We start from the raw sequence: 18,665 nt of genomic DNA on the forward strand, positions 1-18,665 counted from the left end.
ATTTGTCTTTGTTTACCATTATTATTATGGTGTACAAATGATTACAATTACATCCAATGACAGAAGCTTGAAAAGCAAAACTAATGGACTGAAAAACTCTTTCTTCCCCGTTGCCATCAGACTTTTGAACAGCTTCTGACATGTTTACATTGCACATCTCACTTTCGCACTAATATTTTTGCACTGCTCTGTTACTTTATTTTATTTTTTATATTTTATTCTCTTGTGTATATATTTATCTATATAGGTCGGCTTCAGGGCGGACGGCAAAATAAGAATTTCATTCACTGTGAAACCTGGCTTTTACTGGTGATATGACAAATAAAACACCTTGAACCTGAAAGATGCTTCTCCTCCATTCACTTTTGGTGAATGTGGCCTTGGCAAGGAAGAGTTGATGTGGTCAGGCGGTATCCAACCATCACTGGGTGTTTCGACCCTGAACCGCAACACCCTCCTACCGTTGGTGGGTGTGCAGTGGCGCCATATCACCCCCCCATCAACTCCTCCACCTCCTGCTCCATAACCAACAAGAGGATCTTTCTGCTCCCTCCCCCATCCTGCGAGCTGCAGTCTTTCACTCCCTCCTTACTTCTGATGACAAGCTCAGTTGGAAGCCTCATATAAATATCCCGAAGTCAAATTCACCAAAAATATATTGGCATGATGTGGAAAATCAGATGAATATTGGATCAAAATTCACTCAACTTATTATAAATCTCCCTTGTTCTTTATTCTTCCATATCCAGGTTATGGTGTGGAAATATGGGGAAATAATTATATAACAAACACTGATCCTATGTTGTTGTTTTTTTTACTTCAGAAGGCCAGAAGACTCATAACTCAGGCTGGTTATTATGCTTCAACATACCCAACTTTGTCATATCAAAGACCCTAAAAATAAGCAATATAGTCTACCTTTATACACTAACAAGTTTTGGTGTCAAATATACTTAATCCTTCCAAATGTGTCAATTCTACTTTAAAATCATCCAGTGTTTATTAGATATCACAGTAGATATATATATATATATATATATATACACAAATGTACAGGTTGACAATAATTAGTATGAAACGGATTTTACTTATGAGCATCTAACAAGTATTTTATATTGCGTACAAGCATTTTTCCATTTCCCTGTGGCTGCAGAGCACATTATTTCTCTGCAACATTATATGAAATACTATTTCACACGAGGTCGACATCAGCTCTTCTCGGTGAGCAGATTGTGTGTTTCGGGGATATTGAGCACAGTTATCATTCCCTCAAATAAAACCGACACATTTGAAGTTATCCATATGTTTCATTTTTAATATACTTATATATATACACATATATAAATACATTTGTATAAGTCATTCTTGATTTGGCTTCAACCTGTGATTGGGCACAAGCAAACAAGCTGGTGAAGGCACAAAAAAACAAAACAGGTTTATAGAAACAACTCATGAAACAGAAAGGCAAAAGTGATCCAACAGACCAAATATCAAAAAAGAGGGGAAGATTCAACCATCTGCAGGATGTTGTTCACCCCAGAAAGCCCCTGTAACCTTCTGACAGAACCCCAAAACAACTCGTTTTAAATGTACCTGTGTTATTTAAAAACAAATAATAATAAATTACAGTGAGAGCTGCAGTAATCATTCCTAGAACTAAAAGGAAAAGAAGAATTCACATGTGGACTTGTACACAAACACATTTAGACATCTTTATGGAGAACGATTATGCTCTTAATACAGCTTAAAAATAAAACTTAATTGCCTTTGAAATTGGAGGGACAGCATTGGAAAAAGGCCATTAAATGCACCCACCTGAGTGATATAACTCATTATGTTAACACAATTAACAGGAAACGTGACAATCTTGAAATGCATTTCTGAAGTAAGCTTTTGAAAATTGCATCGCCAAGACTGAACCGTCCTGCATTAATAAAGGGCTTGTTTAGGCAGGTTGAATTAAAGCACCAATTAAAAATGATAGTCAATTCAAGTTACTTCAAGCTCCATCGTTGCAAATACAAGCAGAATGGCACAACACTGCAACGATAATACTTAATTAAGGGTACCACTCACTCGTTCAATCATTTGTCACACTTGTACAGTTGCTTGAATTTGTTGCTTCGACGACAAACACCTCCCCCACTGACAAGCGTCAATGTTTGATTTTAACAGTCATGTCAAACAGTGACTTTAAATGATAAACCTGCTGAACTAAGATCTTGACATTTGTACCGAGTCGACAGGATTAGTTTCGAAGACGAACAGCCAAGACGAGCCGTCAGCAGACGAGCAGCGAGCGCAGCCACAGACGCTAACGAAGACTAGACGTCACATTGAGAAAACCATTTTAAAAAAGGAGGCGACTGCTGCTGTCAGAAGCAGAAGCTAGAGTGGTGTTGAATGCAGCAGTAGAGTTAAGCGTTAAGGCAATACTGGTGAGCACCACACCACCATATCTCCTGTGTCCTATTGGGGGTCAAATATCCTAGCATTCACCGGCTCAATAAAAAAAAAATAAAAGGGCAAACAGAAATGGGGTCACTGGTTCACTTGTCCTGCATTTTTTCCAGAATTGGCACAATCATGTCAAACTTGGGCCTCTTCGCCGGGTCTTCGTTCATGCAGATCTTCATGAGCTTGCAAATATGGGGCGAGATGCCCGGGGGGATGGTGGGCCTCAAACCCTCCAGAGCGATCTAAAACCAACACACACACACACACACACACATTACTAATGGTGACATGGAACGAGCACAAGTTTTGCCTGCAGGCTGATGACATTCAGCGCGACCTTCATGCCGATCTCCATGTTGGACAGGTCTGCAAACGGCACTTCTCTGGTCACCAGCTCCCACAGCAGGATGGCGAAGCTCCACATGTCTGCGGACCGCCGGTTGATCTCCTCGGGCTTCTTCTGCAGCGCTGCGGGCCACACGCGACAACTCAAGGTTAAGACGGTCCAATCATTGACTCCAATCAGTCACAACTCGCAAGAGCGGAACAGAACCTTTGGGAAACCGTGCAACACACTGCCTTGTAGTGGACGTGGATTTTAATCTTCACATGGATTTAGTTCAAAGTTAACAATGGCTCTCCACAGCTATCTTAGTTTTTTCCCCCAATTGGAACCAGGGGAAAATAAACTGCCCATTCTGCCACAATAATTTTAATGGAGGGTCACGTTCAGCTAAATTAGAGCTCAATTGGGCCAGATTGGTGAAACGAGAGCAAAACGCCAGCGTTTGGGAAATGTTCACATTTCTTTATCTTTGTTTATACACAACAAAAAATGTCTTCATACAAAAAGTGCAGACTTGAAATCCTTCCAGCCAGCGTTCAGGCAGCTTCAAATAACATGGCAAACGTCTGTCCCTTGTCAGAACACATGCAGCTTTTAGGAGCTTTACTGTTTAGGAGCTTACTGTAATGCCCTGCGGGAAAACAGAAGCTTCTGTTTTTGTAAAATTCCAGTTGATAATCCTTTTTCTTCTTCTTACAATTTGCAAAATCACAACATGGGATAGACCGAACCCTATCCTAATGTATATATACACACATCTATAACTAGAATTACAGTTGTACCTACATTAAATATTGATTACAGACATTTGATTAAGCAGTTCGACTGCATTTAAACAAACAGGCAATCCATTGACAACCACAAAATTGCAGCAGAGAGACAACTAATGTTACGCAAGAGACCAGAAGCCACATTCACACCCTTTTCCTGCATCATAAAGCCTCATTATGTAGAAGGCGCTTTCCACTTTGGTCCCACTGTGGTGAAACCTCACTTGGTTATTCATGAAGCGCTCCACAAAGAACTTGATAAATACAGAGTTGTGTCCTGTTTGTGATCGAGTGACTAAAGTGTACGTTGCTATGGAAACTAAACCTTGCAAACAGAGATAAAATGGGGAACTATCGCATGCTGCTGTTCACGTCACAAACAGGGAGCAGGTTACAGACGGCAGAGGGAAGAGGAATGGAAGAAAATGTGGGTTCAAACCGCTTTGAAAACCACAAGCTGCTGTGAAACAGGACAAATGCTAAGAGACAATAAATAAATAACTGACATTACAGATTGCATAAATACATAAATACATGTCCTTTATAGGAGTTTGTTAAGCATGTAGGCAAACTGTGCAGGCATCGTTGTGCAAATGTTTGATGTGCATTACTTGGGGCTGCGTGCCGATAGCTGCAATCTCCCTATTCTTTAAAACATAATCCAACATTTTTTAACCAGTGTCACATGCGAGACTCACAATGTTTGAATACAATCTATATTTAATATTAACCTGCAACACTAGTATTTCACCTGCCGTTTCATGTTGCGTATGTTAAAAAACATTATTCAACCAAACTACTCTTAGCATGTATGTGATAGAAAAATGCTTTAGCTGTGCTCCATTTCATGGTTCGACACCCACTATAGACACACCGTATGGAAGTATGGATTTGGTTTCCATGGTAACTGGTGTTGATAAATCCCATGTTGAACACACACCACATTGTAATTTCTGCAGACGGCTGTTACTCTTCGCATCAATGCTGCAGACGCTCTCTGCCTATTTTCAAATGTAATGAGTTTATGCCTGCAGCTCTGTCTCGCCGCATCTCGGCAGGGAAATCAGCACGCCGGTTACATTTGGCTCAGGGACCGCCAGCCAAGACCATCCCACATCAGTCAGTCAGTCAGCCACAGCACCGGTGCAGCCTGAGTGATGCCTACCCTCCGGGGCGACCCATGCAGGAGAGTACATCCTGCCAGGACACTGGAAGGAGAACTTGACGTCTGCCATGCTGATCCTCGCCGTCATGTCCTCGTCTATCTGTGGAAACAAGAATATTGATGGAGATGTCACTGGAACATCCTTCAGCGGGGGAAAAAAAAAAAAAAGATATTTATGATCTGAAAGGCTGCAATACCAACGTGAATTCCTCTTACCATCACACTCTTGCTGTTCAAATAATGGCGAGGAATCATTGGCTCCAGTGTGTGTAAGAAGGCCATTCCACAAGCAATGTCCAGAGCAAACTTGACCGCCTGCGTCTGGTCAACCACGAAGTCTGGAGGCAGGAGGAACAAATGACAATTCGAGTCTTTTTATCTCACCAAAGCACAGTGGAGGAGTGAAACTGCTGCTGCAGAAAGAAAAAAAAAAAAAAAAAAGTGATGGCAACATAATGACAGATGTGTGGTGCAATACAATCACACACAAGGCTGAGAGGTTTGGACTCTGTGACCAGAGTGGAAGTACTCACTGGTGCCTTCATGCAGCACGTTGTAGAGGGAGCCATAAGGCATCCAGTGTGTGATGATGATGGGGTGACGGGAGGGAGGAGACTGACATGCCCCCAACATGGGTAGGACGTTTGGGTGAGAAAATATCCTGGGATGAAGCCCAAGAGGGAGGACCAGTGGAGAGAGAGACAGACAGGAGGAGGCAAACCCACACCACATTTGACATAAACAGATGTCTTTTGTGAGACGCAACACGTCCTTTACAGTAGAAAGTACAGAAAGTTGGTCTCCACACAATGCAGACAGACAAATGCAGGACCACAACACTGAACCCGACAGACTGTGAGAAGGTGGTGGTGAAATAAGAACCTGAGTTTGGGATACTCCTCGTTGAAGTCTCTGCTTTTCCTCGTGGTCCAGTCACGAACCTTCAGCACCTTCACCACTATTTCATTTCCTTGCCAACGACCCTGCCAAAGCTACAGAAAACAACACGAATATCCAACACTGATTTGGTTCATGAACGTCAAGCATGTAAAAATAAGAAGATATGAAATACCTCTCCTGACTGATTTTCATTTATTTTAGCGACAAGGGAAAGCTGTTTGAAGTCAATTCCTGCATGTTTGTTCAATGTTCCATTACCTGAAGGCACAAAACAGAGACAAAAATGAGTTCAGACAAAACCTGCTATTAATATGCATTTTTAAGGAAAACACATATAGAAAGTTCCAAAGCCCACTGTCAAATGAGTTATGAGAGAGGAGCAGTGCATTTTTCCTTTGGAAGGAGCACTTCAACCAAAGCCCTGGATGGAAACTGGTTTATAGGACAAATGTACTCACGTGGTCGGGTTCTGGTGGTGCCTTTCCAAAATGTGTCCTTGAAGGGAATTTTAGTCAAGTTCTGTCCCAGTTTCTCAGCTTTTTCTGGATGGTGGAGGGAAAAAGAAGGAAAGTGACCACTCGGCCACAATAAGGTTTACAAATCAGTGAGATTCATCAAAACATGACAAAACAAAAAATCAGTTGCATTAACTGTCGCGTTACCTCGGAGGAGTTCACGGAGATGAGGTTTGGCTTTGTCAAGCGGAATCTCCCCGTATCTGTTGCAGACGCTCACCTGAGCCCCACTCGTCACAAGATCCTGAGAAAATGACCTTCAGATCAATACGCCGAAACACAAGCACAGAAAATGTGAGGCTTCCGCCACCAGGGGGCGAACTCACCTCAGCCACTTGGTCTTGGCCCCAGAAGCAGGCATAATGCAGAGGTGTGTTCCCGTGTTCATTGGCTGCATTGGTGTCCGCTTTGCACTGGATCAGCTAAAAGGAGAGACAAACGATTATGCGCAGAGGCCGGCTGGTGAGGTCGTGTTTGGGCTGTACACGCAGAGATGAGTCTACATGCAGCGTGTGGACACATACCAGAGGTATTGAGACATGCCTAATATTAAATGCAATAGCTGCCCTGCAGCTAGTCTGAACCAGACACCCTGCAGCAGAAGCTTCACCATGTGGCAACACTTCAGTGAACAACACTGACTTTCACATTTCTGGACAAACAAGAGCGTAGTTCAGCCCATACAGGCCAGGTAACGTTCTCTTTGACAACCTGGCCTACTCTGCAAAATCTTTCCAATTCAGAGCTGAACACCCAAAACCAGCTGTGTCGGCGTTCGTCAAGACGACTTTGAATCGAATGGATTATTGTGCTTCCATGAACCCAGCAAGTCCTGATTTACAAACATTTGAAACGTCTATAAATCCCGACTTTATTGACAATATTTCAAGGTCTTCTTTAACATCAGAACATGTTTGTTCAACTCTCACAGATTGCCGTAGAAACAGGTGTTAAAAGCCGTTCTGACACCATCAAAGGTGGAACTGCAAGAACAGACAAGACTTGTGGAATTGCTGTTAACATGAGATCATTTCAAGTTTCACAATACGTTGTGTTGATCAACCAAACTTGCGTAACCTACATGAATGCAACAGTCAATAAAAAGCTCCAAGTCGATGCCCCCTGTGTTTTCTTTCACGAACTTTCTGCCGACTCACTGTCTATTTATCAGGATCGCAATGGGATTTGAAAAGAACACAGCCGGAACTTATCGTCCACTTTACCTTTCCCACAATTTCCCGATGGCCGTGGCTCGCGGCCAGATGCAGAGGTGTGTCGTCTCCCCGGTTCATGACGTTGATGCGTGCCCCCCTCATGATGAGCATGTCCACCACACTGGAGCGGCCCTCGCGGCAGGCCCAGTGCAGCGGGCTGAAGCCATGGTCGTCTCTGGGGGTGACAGGAAAACACATTCGCCACATCAGCACAAGTTCTACAAAACCCTGCGGCACTGACACGGTGTCTCGGGTCACCATGACAAGCCGAATGAGAAAAACAACAGTCACGATGTCATCACAAAGGCAATTTTGCCATGTGCTAGATTTACTCTATGCAAGTCAGCAGTTTTCTAACTTAGCGCCGCTTGTCTTGTCTTGCAATACCAGATGTTCCCACAAGGTGGTGCATTCAAAGAAGCAGCAACAAAAATGTGGAGACTGCAGAAAACCTAGGTTCTGAAGGCCACCGCCCAGAGACATAGTTTGAATATTACACAAAATCCTTTTTTAATTGTCCTGCATAAACGTGTCAGTGACGTCGCTGGTACGAGACCAGTGGTGGCGTGTGGGGTCATTTTTAGACACTCCTGCACGGAAGAGCAAGAGATGCAACTGGTCGTACGAAGTGGCTGCTAAACTGCTATGTTGTCGCAAAATGTGACTGTGTGACTCTTCGTCTCAACCCCTGTGGTCTCGCTCATTAGGTTGCAGTAATTAAAGTAAAAGCAGCTGTTTGACATTCAGCGGATTCAAAGCATCACGTTTATCAGCGGCAAGTAGATGAAAGTGAACAGTCCGAAGCACAACTTTTGTTTTGGTGGCGTCAGTATAGTGCATCAGTTTGATTGAAAAACTTTACCCGAGGCAAACGGAACAAGTATGAAGCCACTCGGAGAATAATCAATCTGAAGTGCACGTCTGCAAGAATATGCGAGCTTCCCTACGTAAGGCCCCGACTGCCAGCATGGATGTGGTGCACAACTCCACTCAAGGCTTGACAAAACAAAGGAAATGACTGTTCGCTATAGAGGGAAACTATACAAAAAAAAGCGAATCAACAAAACCAATACTGAATGATGAAAGCGTTACATACAGTACGTATTTCCAGTAAGCGGGAAACTCGGAGCCTGTATCTGAAACTGCATGAGTCCATGCAAAGCAGTGGGAGTGCCTCAGGAGGAATGTGTCACTTTTGGAATTTCCTCCCTTTGAAAAACAGACGTTGATGCAGCCGAGGCGGCAGCTAATTGGCTTCTGGTACTCATCACTCTTCTGAGTCTTGTGACAGCGACACATGTAGGACAGTGCCGTCGATTACATGACGGAGACACTGATGGAGCACCTTCTCAATGGGGGCAAAAAAAAAACAAACAAAAAAAAAACAAGCTAAAGGGAGAGATTAAGACATGAGAAGAGCTGAGTGACAGAAAGTCAATCAGGAAAAGGTTGAGGGAAGGAAAAACAACAGGCAGCGCTGCACTGGCGCAGTCCTTATAAGGCCCACAGAGACTTCCTTTCGCAGCACGAAAACGCCAGCTGCTGTGTGCGATTGTGTCATTCTTCATTTCTCTGCTGTCCGCCTGTTTATGATCCGGTCCTCCTTCCTCATGAAACTCCCTGTCCACCCCCTCCCACTCGGTTTTAGTTTTCCAGTAAAGCCCCCCCCGCCGCCTGTCCTCATGATATGTCGATAGATTTTCCTCCTCGCTGTTTGGACCCGCACACAGCACAGTCCTTCTGTTAATAAAGTTACCCTCTTGTACAGAAAGAAGTGTGTGAGTAGGCAGACGGTATAATAATAGGCTGCAAGAACTGTGGTCGTATTGTGGAGGGAACTTGAACGTTCGGCCCCACACCGAGGTCGTCGTCGTCACTTCACCGGCTTATATTCACAGCATCAATGGCCCCGCAGAGACCTGCAGTCCAACAACACACATCTATCGCTTCCAGACCAGATCAACCCCACAGTGCAATTTCCTCTCAGACCAAAAGGCCAAACCCTCAAAACTAATTAGCTTAAGTTTATGAGCGCAAACCTCCCCACAGAGTCCCTTTTATGATCTTATTAGCTTCCAGCGCGAAGCACAAGTCTGAGGGAGGAAGCGCATATAAAGTCCATATTTGTTTTCTGTAGAAGCAAGAATACATATGGTTTATTCCCGAAGCAGTAGTTCCCACATGCAGTTATCCAACGCCACAAGTAGCAGACAAATGATCAAATTACAGATCACAGAAGCAATTTGACTGAGAAACAGAAAATGAAAAGCTTCAAGCAGCTCAGTCCATTTGCAAAATAGCCGATGCCAGTGCTCTCAGGTTGCACACCAAACGATGGATACCAACCAAACAGAGCTCGCCCATTCAATTACCTGTCTGGGACAAAACAACAAGCTAAAGGGAAGTTGTACAGATATAAAAATACACTTGAACTTTTTTTTTAAAATCCTGTCCCGTTGCAAATGAACAAAGCAGAAGAAATTGAGGTTTGTGCCAATATGCCATTCTAGTTGCTATTGTAGCCCCCAAGACGTTTTCAGTACACAAAATAGCAGATAAAAAGTGTGTCAGACAATTTTTAACAAGTATTGTTAATAAGAAAAATGAAATGAAATGATGTAATTTTGGAAAAAGCTGATTTTTGGATAACTGCCCACTCAAATGTCATAATAAATCCAGTCAATTTGATAATACAAGCTTTTCTTGAGTTATTCTATTTTAAAAAGAAACACGAAACTGGCAGAACCTTTTTAAATGTCACATCCTGTTAAATGATTATTATCCAATGATTATTTAATAAAACCCACTTGAAAAAAACCGCCAATCCACATTAAACTGTGGAAAATGTATTTTGTGTTTTGCAGGAGCCTCGTCACATCGGCCTGCAGTTCTATTCCAAGGTCCTTTTTATAGGATGGATGGATTTTCCCTTTAAGCCAACTTCAGCCACCAAACCCAGAGGCACTTGAGTGCCAGGGTTCTCTCCTGAGCCCCCCCCGCTCTGACTGTGGTCATTTATTTCAGGCACTTCCACCTGCCAACAGAGCTCAGTTTAGCAGACTGAAGAGCCAGAGGAAGAGCTCCTGTCTGCACCCTGACGTCCCCGTCTGGTCACATAACAAGCTTCAAATGAGGCTCACACACGTCGGAGGGAAAATACGGTGAAATAGCCATGATTTGACTAAAAGAAGAAGAAAACCCTTCTGTTCTGTCAGTCATATAATGGAACTCGACCACACGAGGGACAATGGTGGTGAAATGTTTGTTCTTGACTGTAAAGCCTCCCAAGGCTCCAAACCAACGGCGCTATTTTCAGCCGCCGGAGAACAAAGATGGTTGGAGAATCGTTGGTAAAATCCGCGGTTGCAGCTGAAATCGGTCGGGTTTTGTGCACGGCCGTAGGACGGCGGAAGTATCGGCTGGAAGTCCGTGAGCACTACCGGATTGTGTCTGGTGTTTGGAGTCAACGGGGAAACTGCAATCACGTCGGCTGTGGCCTGCAGCCTGCACAAGACAAACACTTTCATTTACACTGAGTGTGCGTTATTGGAAAATGAAAGACCCGCAACAGTAGATGCTAACAAGAACTTACTTCAAGCTACCTTTGTAAAATTACCATTCCAGGTTGGCCACATCCACATTCTCCTCATCCTCCTCTTTTTGGGGGGGGGGGTTATTTCCAAACACATAAATGCCACAAGGGCGAGGCTCCATTCATCTTTGACTAGTTTCTTTTTCTTGGATTGATGCTTGTGACATTCTATTCTTGCACAATCACGCCGACATCATAGCCTGTGATTCCGCTTGTTTTTATCGTCGTGCAATTTGCTCACAGCAAACTTCATGTTGTGGCCTCAAGTTTATGAGACTCATGCAGTACAGTGAAGCTACGTGTGAACTTATAAGACCGTTATAAGGGCATAACAGACGGAGCATAGAATACGAATGGAATATACATGTCACCCAATTTTAAAATGTACATTGTCCAATATAAACAATTACAACAAACAGTAATAATACAGAAAGCAGAAAAATACACAAAGGGTCAACCATGAAGACCACATTACAAATATTTATAAGAATACTGTGTAATTAAATGTCTCTAAATGTGAAGGGAGTGTTGAGGGGAAATGAGAGGAACTATCTAATGCCGCTGAGACTTGTTTACCGGAAACAATTCAGTGGAGGAGGGGGAAGGTGATGGGTGCTGCCCTGGCTGAGCTGTGCATTCCTCTTTTGAAAAATGTACTACACACACACACACACACACACACACACACAATGATTCCCTGTGTCTTCCAGCCCAGCCCACTACAATCATCTCCTCCCCCTCAGCTTTGGTAGGTGGTAGATGCTTCTCTTGATCCCCCCCCCCCCCCCCCACCCCAAACCCCCCCACGAGTTGCTCCTTGTAAGGAGATGCAGCATTCCTCTGCTATTCTTTGTCTGTGAGCGACATCAGTGTAAACACAGCGTCATCGCAAAGCACAGGAAACATTACTGAGACCATCTGATAAACCAGAGTAGAGCAAAGTTAACTGCAACCCGGAGAGGGGAGAAGTTTCTGGAGAGAGAACGAAATGGGGAATAAATCCACTTCAGTCACTGGGGGACATTTATCAAGCGGAAAAGAGAACTTGACATATAATTAGCTAATGGGTGGGTCACATGTGGGGATGCAAGTATCCAAAGCGGCTCAATGCAATCACAAACCCTCACAAGGAGACGTGTTCAACAAATACAAGCCCCAAACAAAGCAAACAAATACCGGAGTGTGTTTTTGTGCTGACGGTTATGATAAATCCCAAATATTTCAACAGAAAAGAAACCTTCCATCTATTACAGAATAAAGGCCATTCTAAATGAACTCAACCAATCATGTTATATAGATCCAAACAGTCCCTATTGATAGACTGTGCTTCTCTGCCTAAAGTGCCTTCTGCCTTCTCTGAGCTCACTTTGTCTTTAAACGTCGATAACCGCCCAGCCTCGGCTCCTTACAGGACAATGAGCTCCTTTTCTCTTACTCTGCAGGGAGAAAAGAAAGGCAGGCGTCATGCAGCCGAGGAGCAAGATGCTGCTGGTTTTCATCTTCAGACTCCAGATTTGTTCCAACATAACGTCTAAAGAGTTACCTGCATTTTAGTTCCCTTGTCAGTAAAAAAACAAAAAGTTAGGCTGAGAGCTGTTCAGCAGCTGAACGCTCCTATAAAATGCTGTCCGATAAAAAAGTTAAATGCTGAAAGACGAGACACCGTTTGTTAAAAGTAGATTGACTTCAGTTATTTGCAATGTAATAGATTAGTAATTTGTTGACGTGAATTCCTCAAACTTCAGTGCAAAATAAAGTTTCTCACAACTAAATCTCATGAGCTGCATGTGACAACGTACTGTAAGAATACATGTACTCACACCCCTCGTCCCAGTAGCAGATAAACTAAGTCGACCAAGAATCAAACCATTTCTTTATGTACAAGAACAAAGGGTGGTACAGAAATACATTAAGTGGACGTCATCCAGCAATTTACTTCAATTGAAAACTACACGTCACCAGACTGTTGTTTAAGTGTAAAAGTATTGTCCAGTTGGTCGTGGAATCATCACATTGTGCACCGCAGTGAGACGACTGTCCAATTCTGGCCACGTCACAACTTAATCCCAAGTCATATTTGGTCACAACAATGTGGAAAAACAGCCCTTTGACTGTACGACACAAGATCATCGTCGCTAAGTCACGATACAAGTTGTTGTCATCTTTAACTGGAGACAAACACAAATCAGACAATGTAAACAAGGCTTGAAAAGAACTTGGAGAAGCTCATGGCCACAGTGGAGACCTGCTCGACCCTTCTGACACTGAACAGGGAAAAATCAATGGAAACGCAACCTTCAGGTCAAATCTCAAGGTCAAATCTCAGTTGCAGCATGTGATGTCACGTCAGAGCGAGTTAAGATGGCTTCCTGTGAAAGAGAGCAGCCGCACACTCTTGTTCACTGGAGTGAAGGGAGTGGGACAAAATGCTCACGGGATGGAGCTGAACCCAATTTGTTTTCCCCAATATTTTGATTATAATTACAGGAAAGGTTGCGTCACATAAGAAGAAGCAAGAACAGCTTTCACAATGACGTCTGAAAGTCCATTAACTACACCAGGATTTTTTTCCCCCCTCCGGTATTAGGTAAGGGGAAACCTAACTTTTTGCAAAAGCATTTAAAGTAAACTGAAAACGTAAAACAAGGTTGACTGTCACTATAAAATCTGTTTAACCTTCTCACCAGCAAAGTACCGACGCAGTGAGGAAAGGGAGTACCTCCAAGCCACACTGTCATTATAATCAAAAGAGACTCATCCAGTCTTTCCTTGTTTGCTCTGTAAACAAACACCGGTAGTTTGAATCTGGGACAGAAGCCTCCAGTACACAAGATTCACGGGTGGCCCTGGAAGACTGGACCAGTGAGCTCTGCCAAGTCGGCCAAGGACAGAAGAGCAAACTGCAGCGGAAGCACATCTGGCCACCTCAAACGACTGCGTCAGAATCCGTATGAACGTGTCAAAGAGGAACCAGTGTGTGTGTGTGTGTGTGTGTGTGTGTGTGTGTGTGTGTGTGTGTGTGTGTGTGTGTGTGTGGCAGATCCTGCACCTGCACGACAATCCACAGTTGTGAATACGACATTCATCGGTGACAGGAAGCAGAACAAACTGGAATCGCGGCTGCAGGTCATGACAGCGGCTCAACTGGTGTCTGAAGCTGGGAGCTTCCTGTACCTTTCACAGTAAAAGCCGACAGTTCCAGGAGGTTCATTACAGACTTGTTGAGAGTGACGGAACATTCTAGTGAATTCCACAACAACTACAGGACATAAAAGACACACCATCACACTCATGGTTCTAACAATCCACATCTCCCACATTTATCTTCCATTTTAATAATGTGTAGCGATAAAGGAGCTGAGAGCTGCAATGCATTATGGGAGTTTCTGTTTGTCATGTTTTAAATGTAATTATTATGTTAGGTTTGTAGTGTTGGTAATGATTGTGTTTTTGTTGCTCAGTTCATGTAGTTTAGTTTATTAGTTGTAAGTCGTCAACCAGCAGTGAAGAAGGTTTTGTGTGTCGTGTCGTCCTGCATGGTCTTCCTGTGGGACTGTCAAAATAAAATGCGTACAACTCTTTGGGTGTTGTGTTCAGTGGGAAACGGGACCAAATGGCTCTTTGAGCAATAAAGGTTGCGACCCCTGGTGTAGAGGAGGCTGCACACCTCTCCAAGCTTCTCCTCTATGTCATGTGACATCACAGACTCGTGTCGCGACACGAGTCTGTGATGTCACATGACGTAGAGGAGAAGCTTGGAGAGGTGTGCAACCACCAAGCTTGGAGAAGCTTGGAGGCTGCACACTTCTCCAAGCTTCTCCTCTACGTCATGTGACATCACAGACTCGTGTCGCGACACGCCAAGGAATCTCCCTGACAGGACAGAGAACCCCTCTAATGTTGTGAACACACCAACGAATGGAATTGCGAAATTAATGAGCCACAGAATTGATCATTCTGTAGAATTTTCCATGTGCAAAAAAAAAGAAAAAGAGTGAATGTCACAAAAAGGCAGTTAGGCCTAGTGAGGGGTACTTTTCACATTTGAACCGATACACAGGACCTGGGAACTAATATACACTGAACACTACCAATACTCAGTACTTATGTGTGTTTGTGTGGTAATAAATGTTCATTTGTTTAATAATAAAATCTCAAAACTTTTCACTTTAACATATTTGATTCTCAATCTATAAAAACTTTACCAAACATATCCAACTGCTTGTACTGTAAAAATCACAGTTTCACAAATGTCTTCAGCATGAAAACCCTCAACTAGAACTACAAAGTGCTTTTTTCTTCCCAATGCACAAATTAAATGCGCATGCTCCACATACGCCTATTCCTTTCCCTTCCCTTCTGGAAACACTGTGATGGTACACGTGAGGACACTCTTCAGCCTTGACAAAAACGCGTTTTGTTAACGCGGCATATTGAAGCGTCGGCGCTCCACGGCACCGCGGTCGTCCAACGAGGAGCAGACGCTCCTCTCAGCAACGGGAAGAGGAGGCGGAGCTTCAGCAGGAGCTGGGCGCTGCTGTTCACACTGAGAAAGTTTGAGCTGCGTCACAGAGAAACGAGGCTCAAGACTCGAACGGCTGCCTGAGCTGCTCCTGCGTTCTTCGCCCGACACCTGCGTCGTTTTATCGTACCGTCTGCGGCGGGATCGCGCAACAGAGTTGAGTGTGGGTCGTCTTTGCCGTACCGTGCTGTACCGTACCGTACCGTACCCTCCCATCCCGCCCCGAAACTTAAAAGTACAGAATCCAGTACCCATCCCTAATAAGGCCACAGCCAGCATGCCATCAGTATTGAGTTTTGGCTTGGAAAATGAGGGAAAACACCATTACACCTTGGAGGTAAGATAAGAAAAATAGATAAACAAATTTAAATATAAAAATACAAACAGCATAATTTATAGTGGTTCTAATCATCACTGAGTTTTATGCCTGCTTCTGCCAGTGGACCAACAACGTAAAATGTAAAAGCCACACCTGGAAAGACTTGATGTGCTTTCCAGCTGCAATCAGCCAATCCTTTTTTCCCCCCATTTCATTGAACGTAAATGTCTATTGACAACGGTGATTTGAACAATACAGAGAGGAAAGATATTGAATTCACAGACGCCAAAAAACTGTGGGCTCACCCTTGATTGAGGTCGTTCTCCGTGTTGTCCAACCACAATCGCACAGCCACCGCGTTGCCTTCCCGGCACTGCGTGAAGATGTCGTCCATTTCAGCCGGAGCGCTGCGTCTTCCTCAAGGCGCACTCCCGGGAGCCGGCGCTGAGCGAACAGTGGGACCGAACGGAGAGGCGACCCGAGAGGCTCTGGAGGGTCTTGGCCAGCATCAGTCCGTCGTCCGGGACGGAAGGGCGCTCACACACAACCCTGGGACAAAACGGAAAGGAAAGGAAGCTGCAGGGTGAAAACCCTGGTCTGTGTATCCCATCGTGAAAACAAGAGAGTCACAACGATGAAGCCTCGCATTGAGTAAACTCCTCCACCTTAGTCACACTGGGTGGGGAGGCCGTTTACCGCACTGTGACTCACAACCCCTGGCTCTTACTATCACTTTGGAATAGAAACATTTTCTTTCCTGCATCGCACCAAACTGCACGTATTATTACTGAGAAGCAGAGTTCTACAGAGTCAGCAAAAATGCATGTATGATATATGTAAGTGCACATACTTGATTCAAATCTGGAAGCATGTTGTTGAAGCCATTTATTAAGATGTGTGTGGATTTAATGTGTTCACTTATGATGATTCAGTTGTTCACGTGACACGAGACGTGATTGAAAACAAAGCCTGCTTGTACTTCTGTGAATGTATTAAGTTGTTAATGAGAGAAAAACACAGGTTTTTGACTATTGATTTATATGCATCGAGTATAATGTAGAAAAGCTTCAAAAGGGCCATTTAATCATTTCAAGTTCTTAAGATACAAGGGTGCATGGATTGCATCTTATAAACATTTATTACACCATTAAACACAATGGATTACAGCTCAAGATTCCTGGAAGAGTGAATTAAGTAATGATGAGCTGCACAAAAGGTCTTGTCAGCACCACAATGGCTTAAAGTTCTTTGTATTGGCTCGGGCAGTAACTATATATGAATTCAACTTAAATTCAACTTCTCGCCCAAAAAGCTTTAATGAATCAATATTTTAAAAGTATAAACTCTCACATACTCAGTCACATATTCTTTGGGTCACATGATCTTTTAAAATGTAAAAATTGTAAATGTAAAAATTAAGTGGGGATCTTTTTTTCCTAATCATAATTACTTCACCTATTTAGTTTATACCTCAGGGTAAGTATTTGGAAGACATGCAATGATACCATGCAAGGTTAAAACGTGCAGCTATTGTAAATAATGCCAAGAGCTGTTGAAGAAAAGCACACAAGGCTATACTTCTGAAAGCTTGCTTCGCTATAATAATGAATTATTAATCCTGTTTTACTTAAGAGTAAACGTAAATACCTTGCTCCACTGAGCTGGAGGGTTCGTGTTTGGAGGAATCAGACGTACTGAACATGAAACACAACTCTGCTACTCAGGATCCTCAGTGAGAACGTCGCGTATCACAAGAAGGATCAGCACCCGACGTGGTAATGGTCATGAGTGTTAAAGTCCTGGATCGCCCATCAGACAGTGAATAGCCTCTTGACGGGTACAAATGGAGAAGATGCGACGACAAGCAGCATATTAATGAAGTTAAAAGTGTAACCACAAGTTGTGAATGACAGCACGCCGACACACGCTTGACACATGTGGCATGAAAAGATGCAGAAATTCGATTATTCTGCTAGCAGTGTGGATGTTATGAAGCAGATTTGTGACGAGTGATCAGATAAACAGTGAGTCTATCAGCGTGGCTAGCTGCTCTGCTACACCAACAACACTGACGGAAAAAACCCTCAAACTCAATCAACCAACTCCTTGAAACAACAAAGGCTGGTTTTATGCTTCTCGATAACCCATGAAATGTGGTTTTTTTTGTTGTTTTTACCACAACGGCTCCCACAACGAGACGCGACGACAGTAGATTCGTGCTAACTCGCTAACTCTGACGCCGCAGCCTGTCTCCGTCCATCTCTTCGCAAAAAAACTGCACCTTTCACTGAAAAACCGCCGGAACTCGTAACAGTGGAAGTTAGTAGACAGAAGCTGGAGATTAACCTACCTGTTGTACGGGCCTGTTGTGGGGTAGCGTGAGGGAAGAGCCGTAGTTTTCAGCCTCGTAACGTTATCTGCCGCGGACGTCGCCCACACCCTCCAAGCGCCGCCGGATGCTCCTTGCAAGCAGAGGCGGCGGGGAGAGGCGCACCCCCTGTCGGCCGCAGCAGGAACTGCAACAGGGTGAAGAAAGCGCCGCCTCGGGTCATGCTTATTCTAACCATTGTTTTGGTTTTTTTTTCTCTCCTCATATACTTTTAAGACCGGTCTTAAGAAAATAGACAGTTATAGTTTACAAGATAAATAAAATTAAAGAATAAAATGCATATGTTCTATATCATCTACCTGAGTTTCTTTATTTGTATGTATATTTATTTCATTTAATTTTAGTTATTCATTTCAATCATGTTGTTTTCTTTTTCTCAGATTTCATTCCATTGAATGTTTACGTGACTCACAATGACCACAAAAAAGATAAACGTGTAGCTCCGTTGAACCCGAAGAACGACATTTCCCAGAAGC

At 43.6% G+C, this 18,665-nt stretch overlaps 1 protein-coding gene across 2 annotated transcripts; it reads right to left on the reverse strand.

The window, feature by feature from the left end:
- Positions 1 to 1,295: 1,295 nt before the first annotated feature.
- On the reverse strand, positions 1,296 to 18,254 carry LOC308142879 (scaffold protein ILK). 2 transcript variants are annotated; one of them, XM_080513482.1, is made up of 13 exons: positions 18,151 to 18,254; positions 16,106 to 16,349; positions 7,377 to 7,542; positions 6,480 to 6,575; positions 6,301 to 6,397; positions 6,097 to 6,180; positions 5,811 to 5,896; positions 5,621 to 5,730; positions 5,272 to 5,399; positions 4,955 to 5,076; positions 4,739 to 4,838; positions 2,795 to 2,925; positions 1,296 to 2,699 (listed from the first exon to the last, which is right to left on the reverse strand). In XM_080513482.1, the coding sequence occupies exons 2-13, from the start codon at positions 16,192 to 16,194 to the stop codon at positions 2,550 to 2,552; spliced, it is 1,359 nt and encodes a 452-aa protein (XP_080369608.1). In that variant the 5' UTR covers positions 16,195 to 16,349; positions 18,151 to 18,254; the 3' UTR covers positions 1,296 to 2,549. The 2 variants fall into 2 exon arrangements, with proteins under 2 accessions (XP_080369608.1, XP_080369609.1); XM_080513483.1 differs by lacking the exon at positions 18,151 to 18,254 and adding an exon at positions 17,448 to 17,552.
- Between the last annotated feature and the right edge of the window lie 411 nt (positions 18,255 to 18,665).

This window comes from Blennius ocellaris (assembly GCF_963422515.1).
Source record: "Blennius ocellaris genome assembly, chromosome: 2".
Classification (NCBI taxonomy): domain Eukaryota; kingdom Metazoa; phylum Chordata; class Actinopteri; order Blenniiformes; family Blenniidae; genus Blennius; species Blennius ocellaris.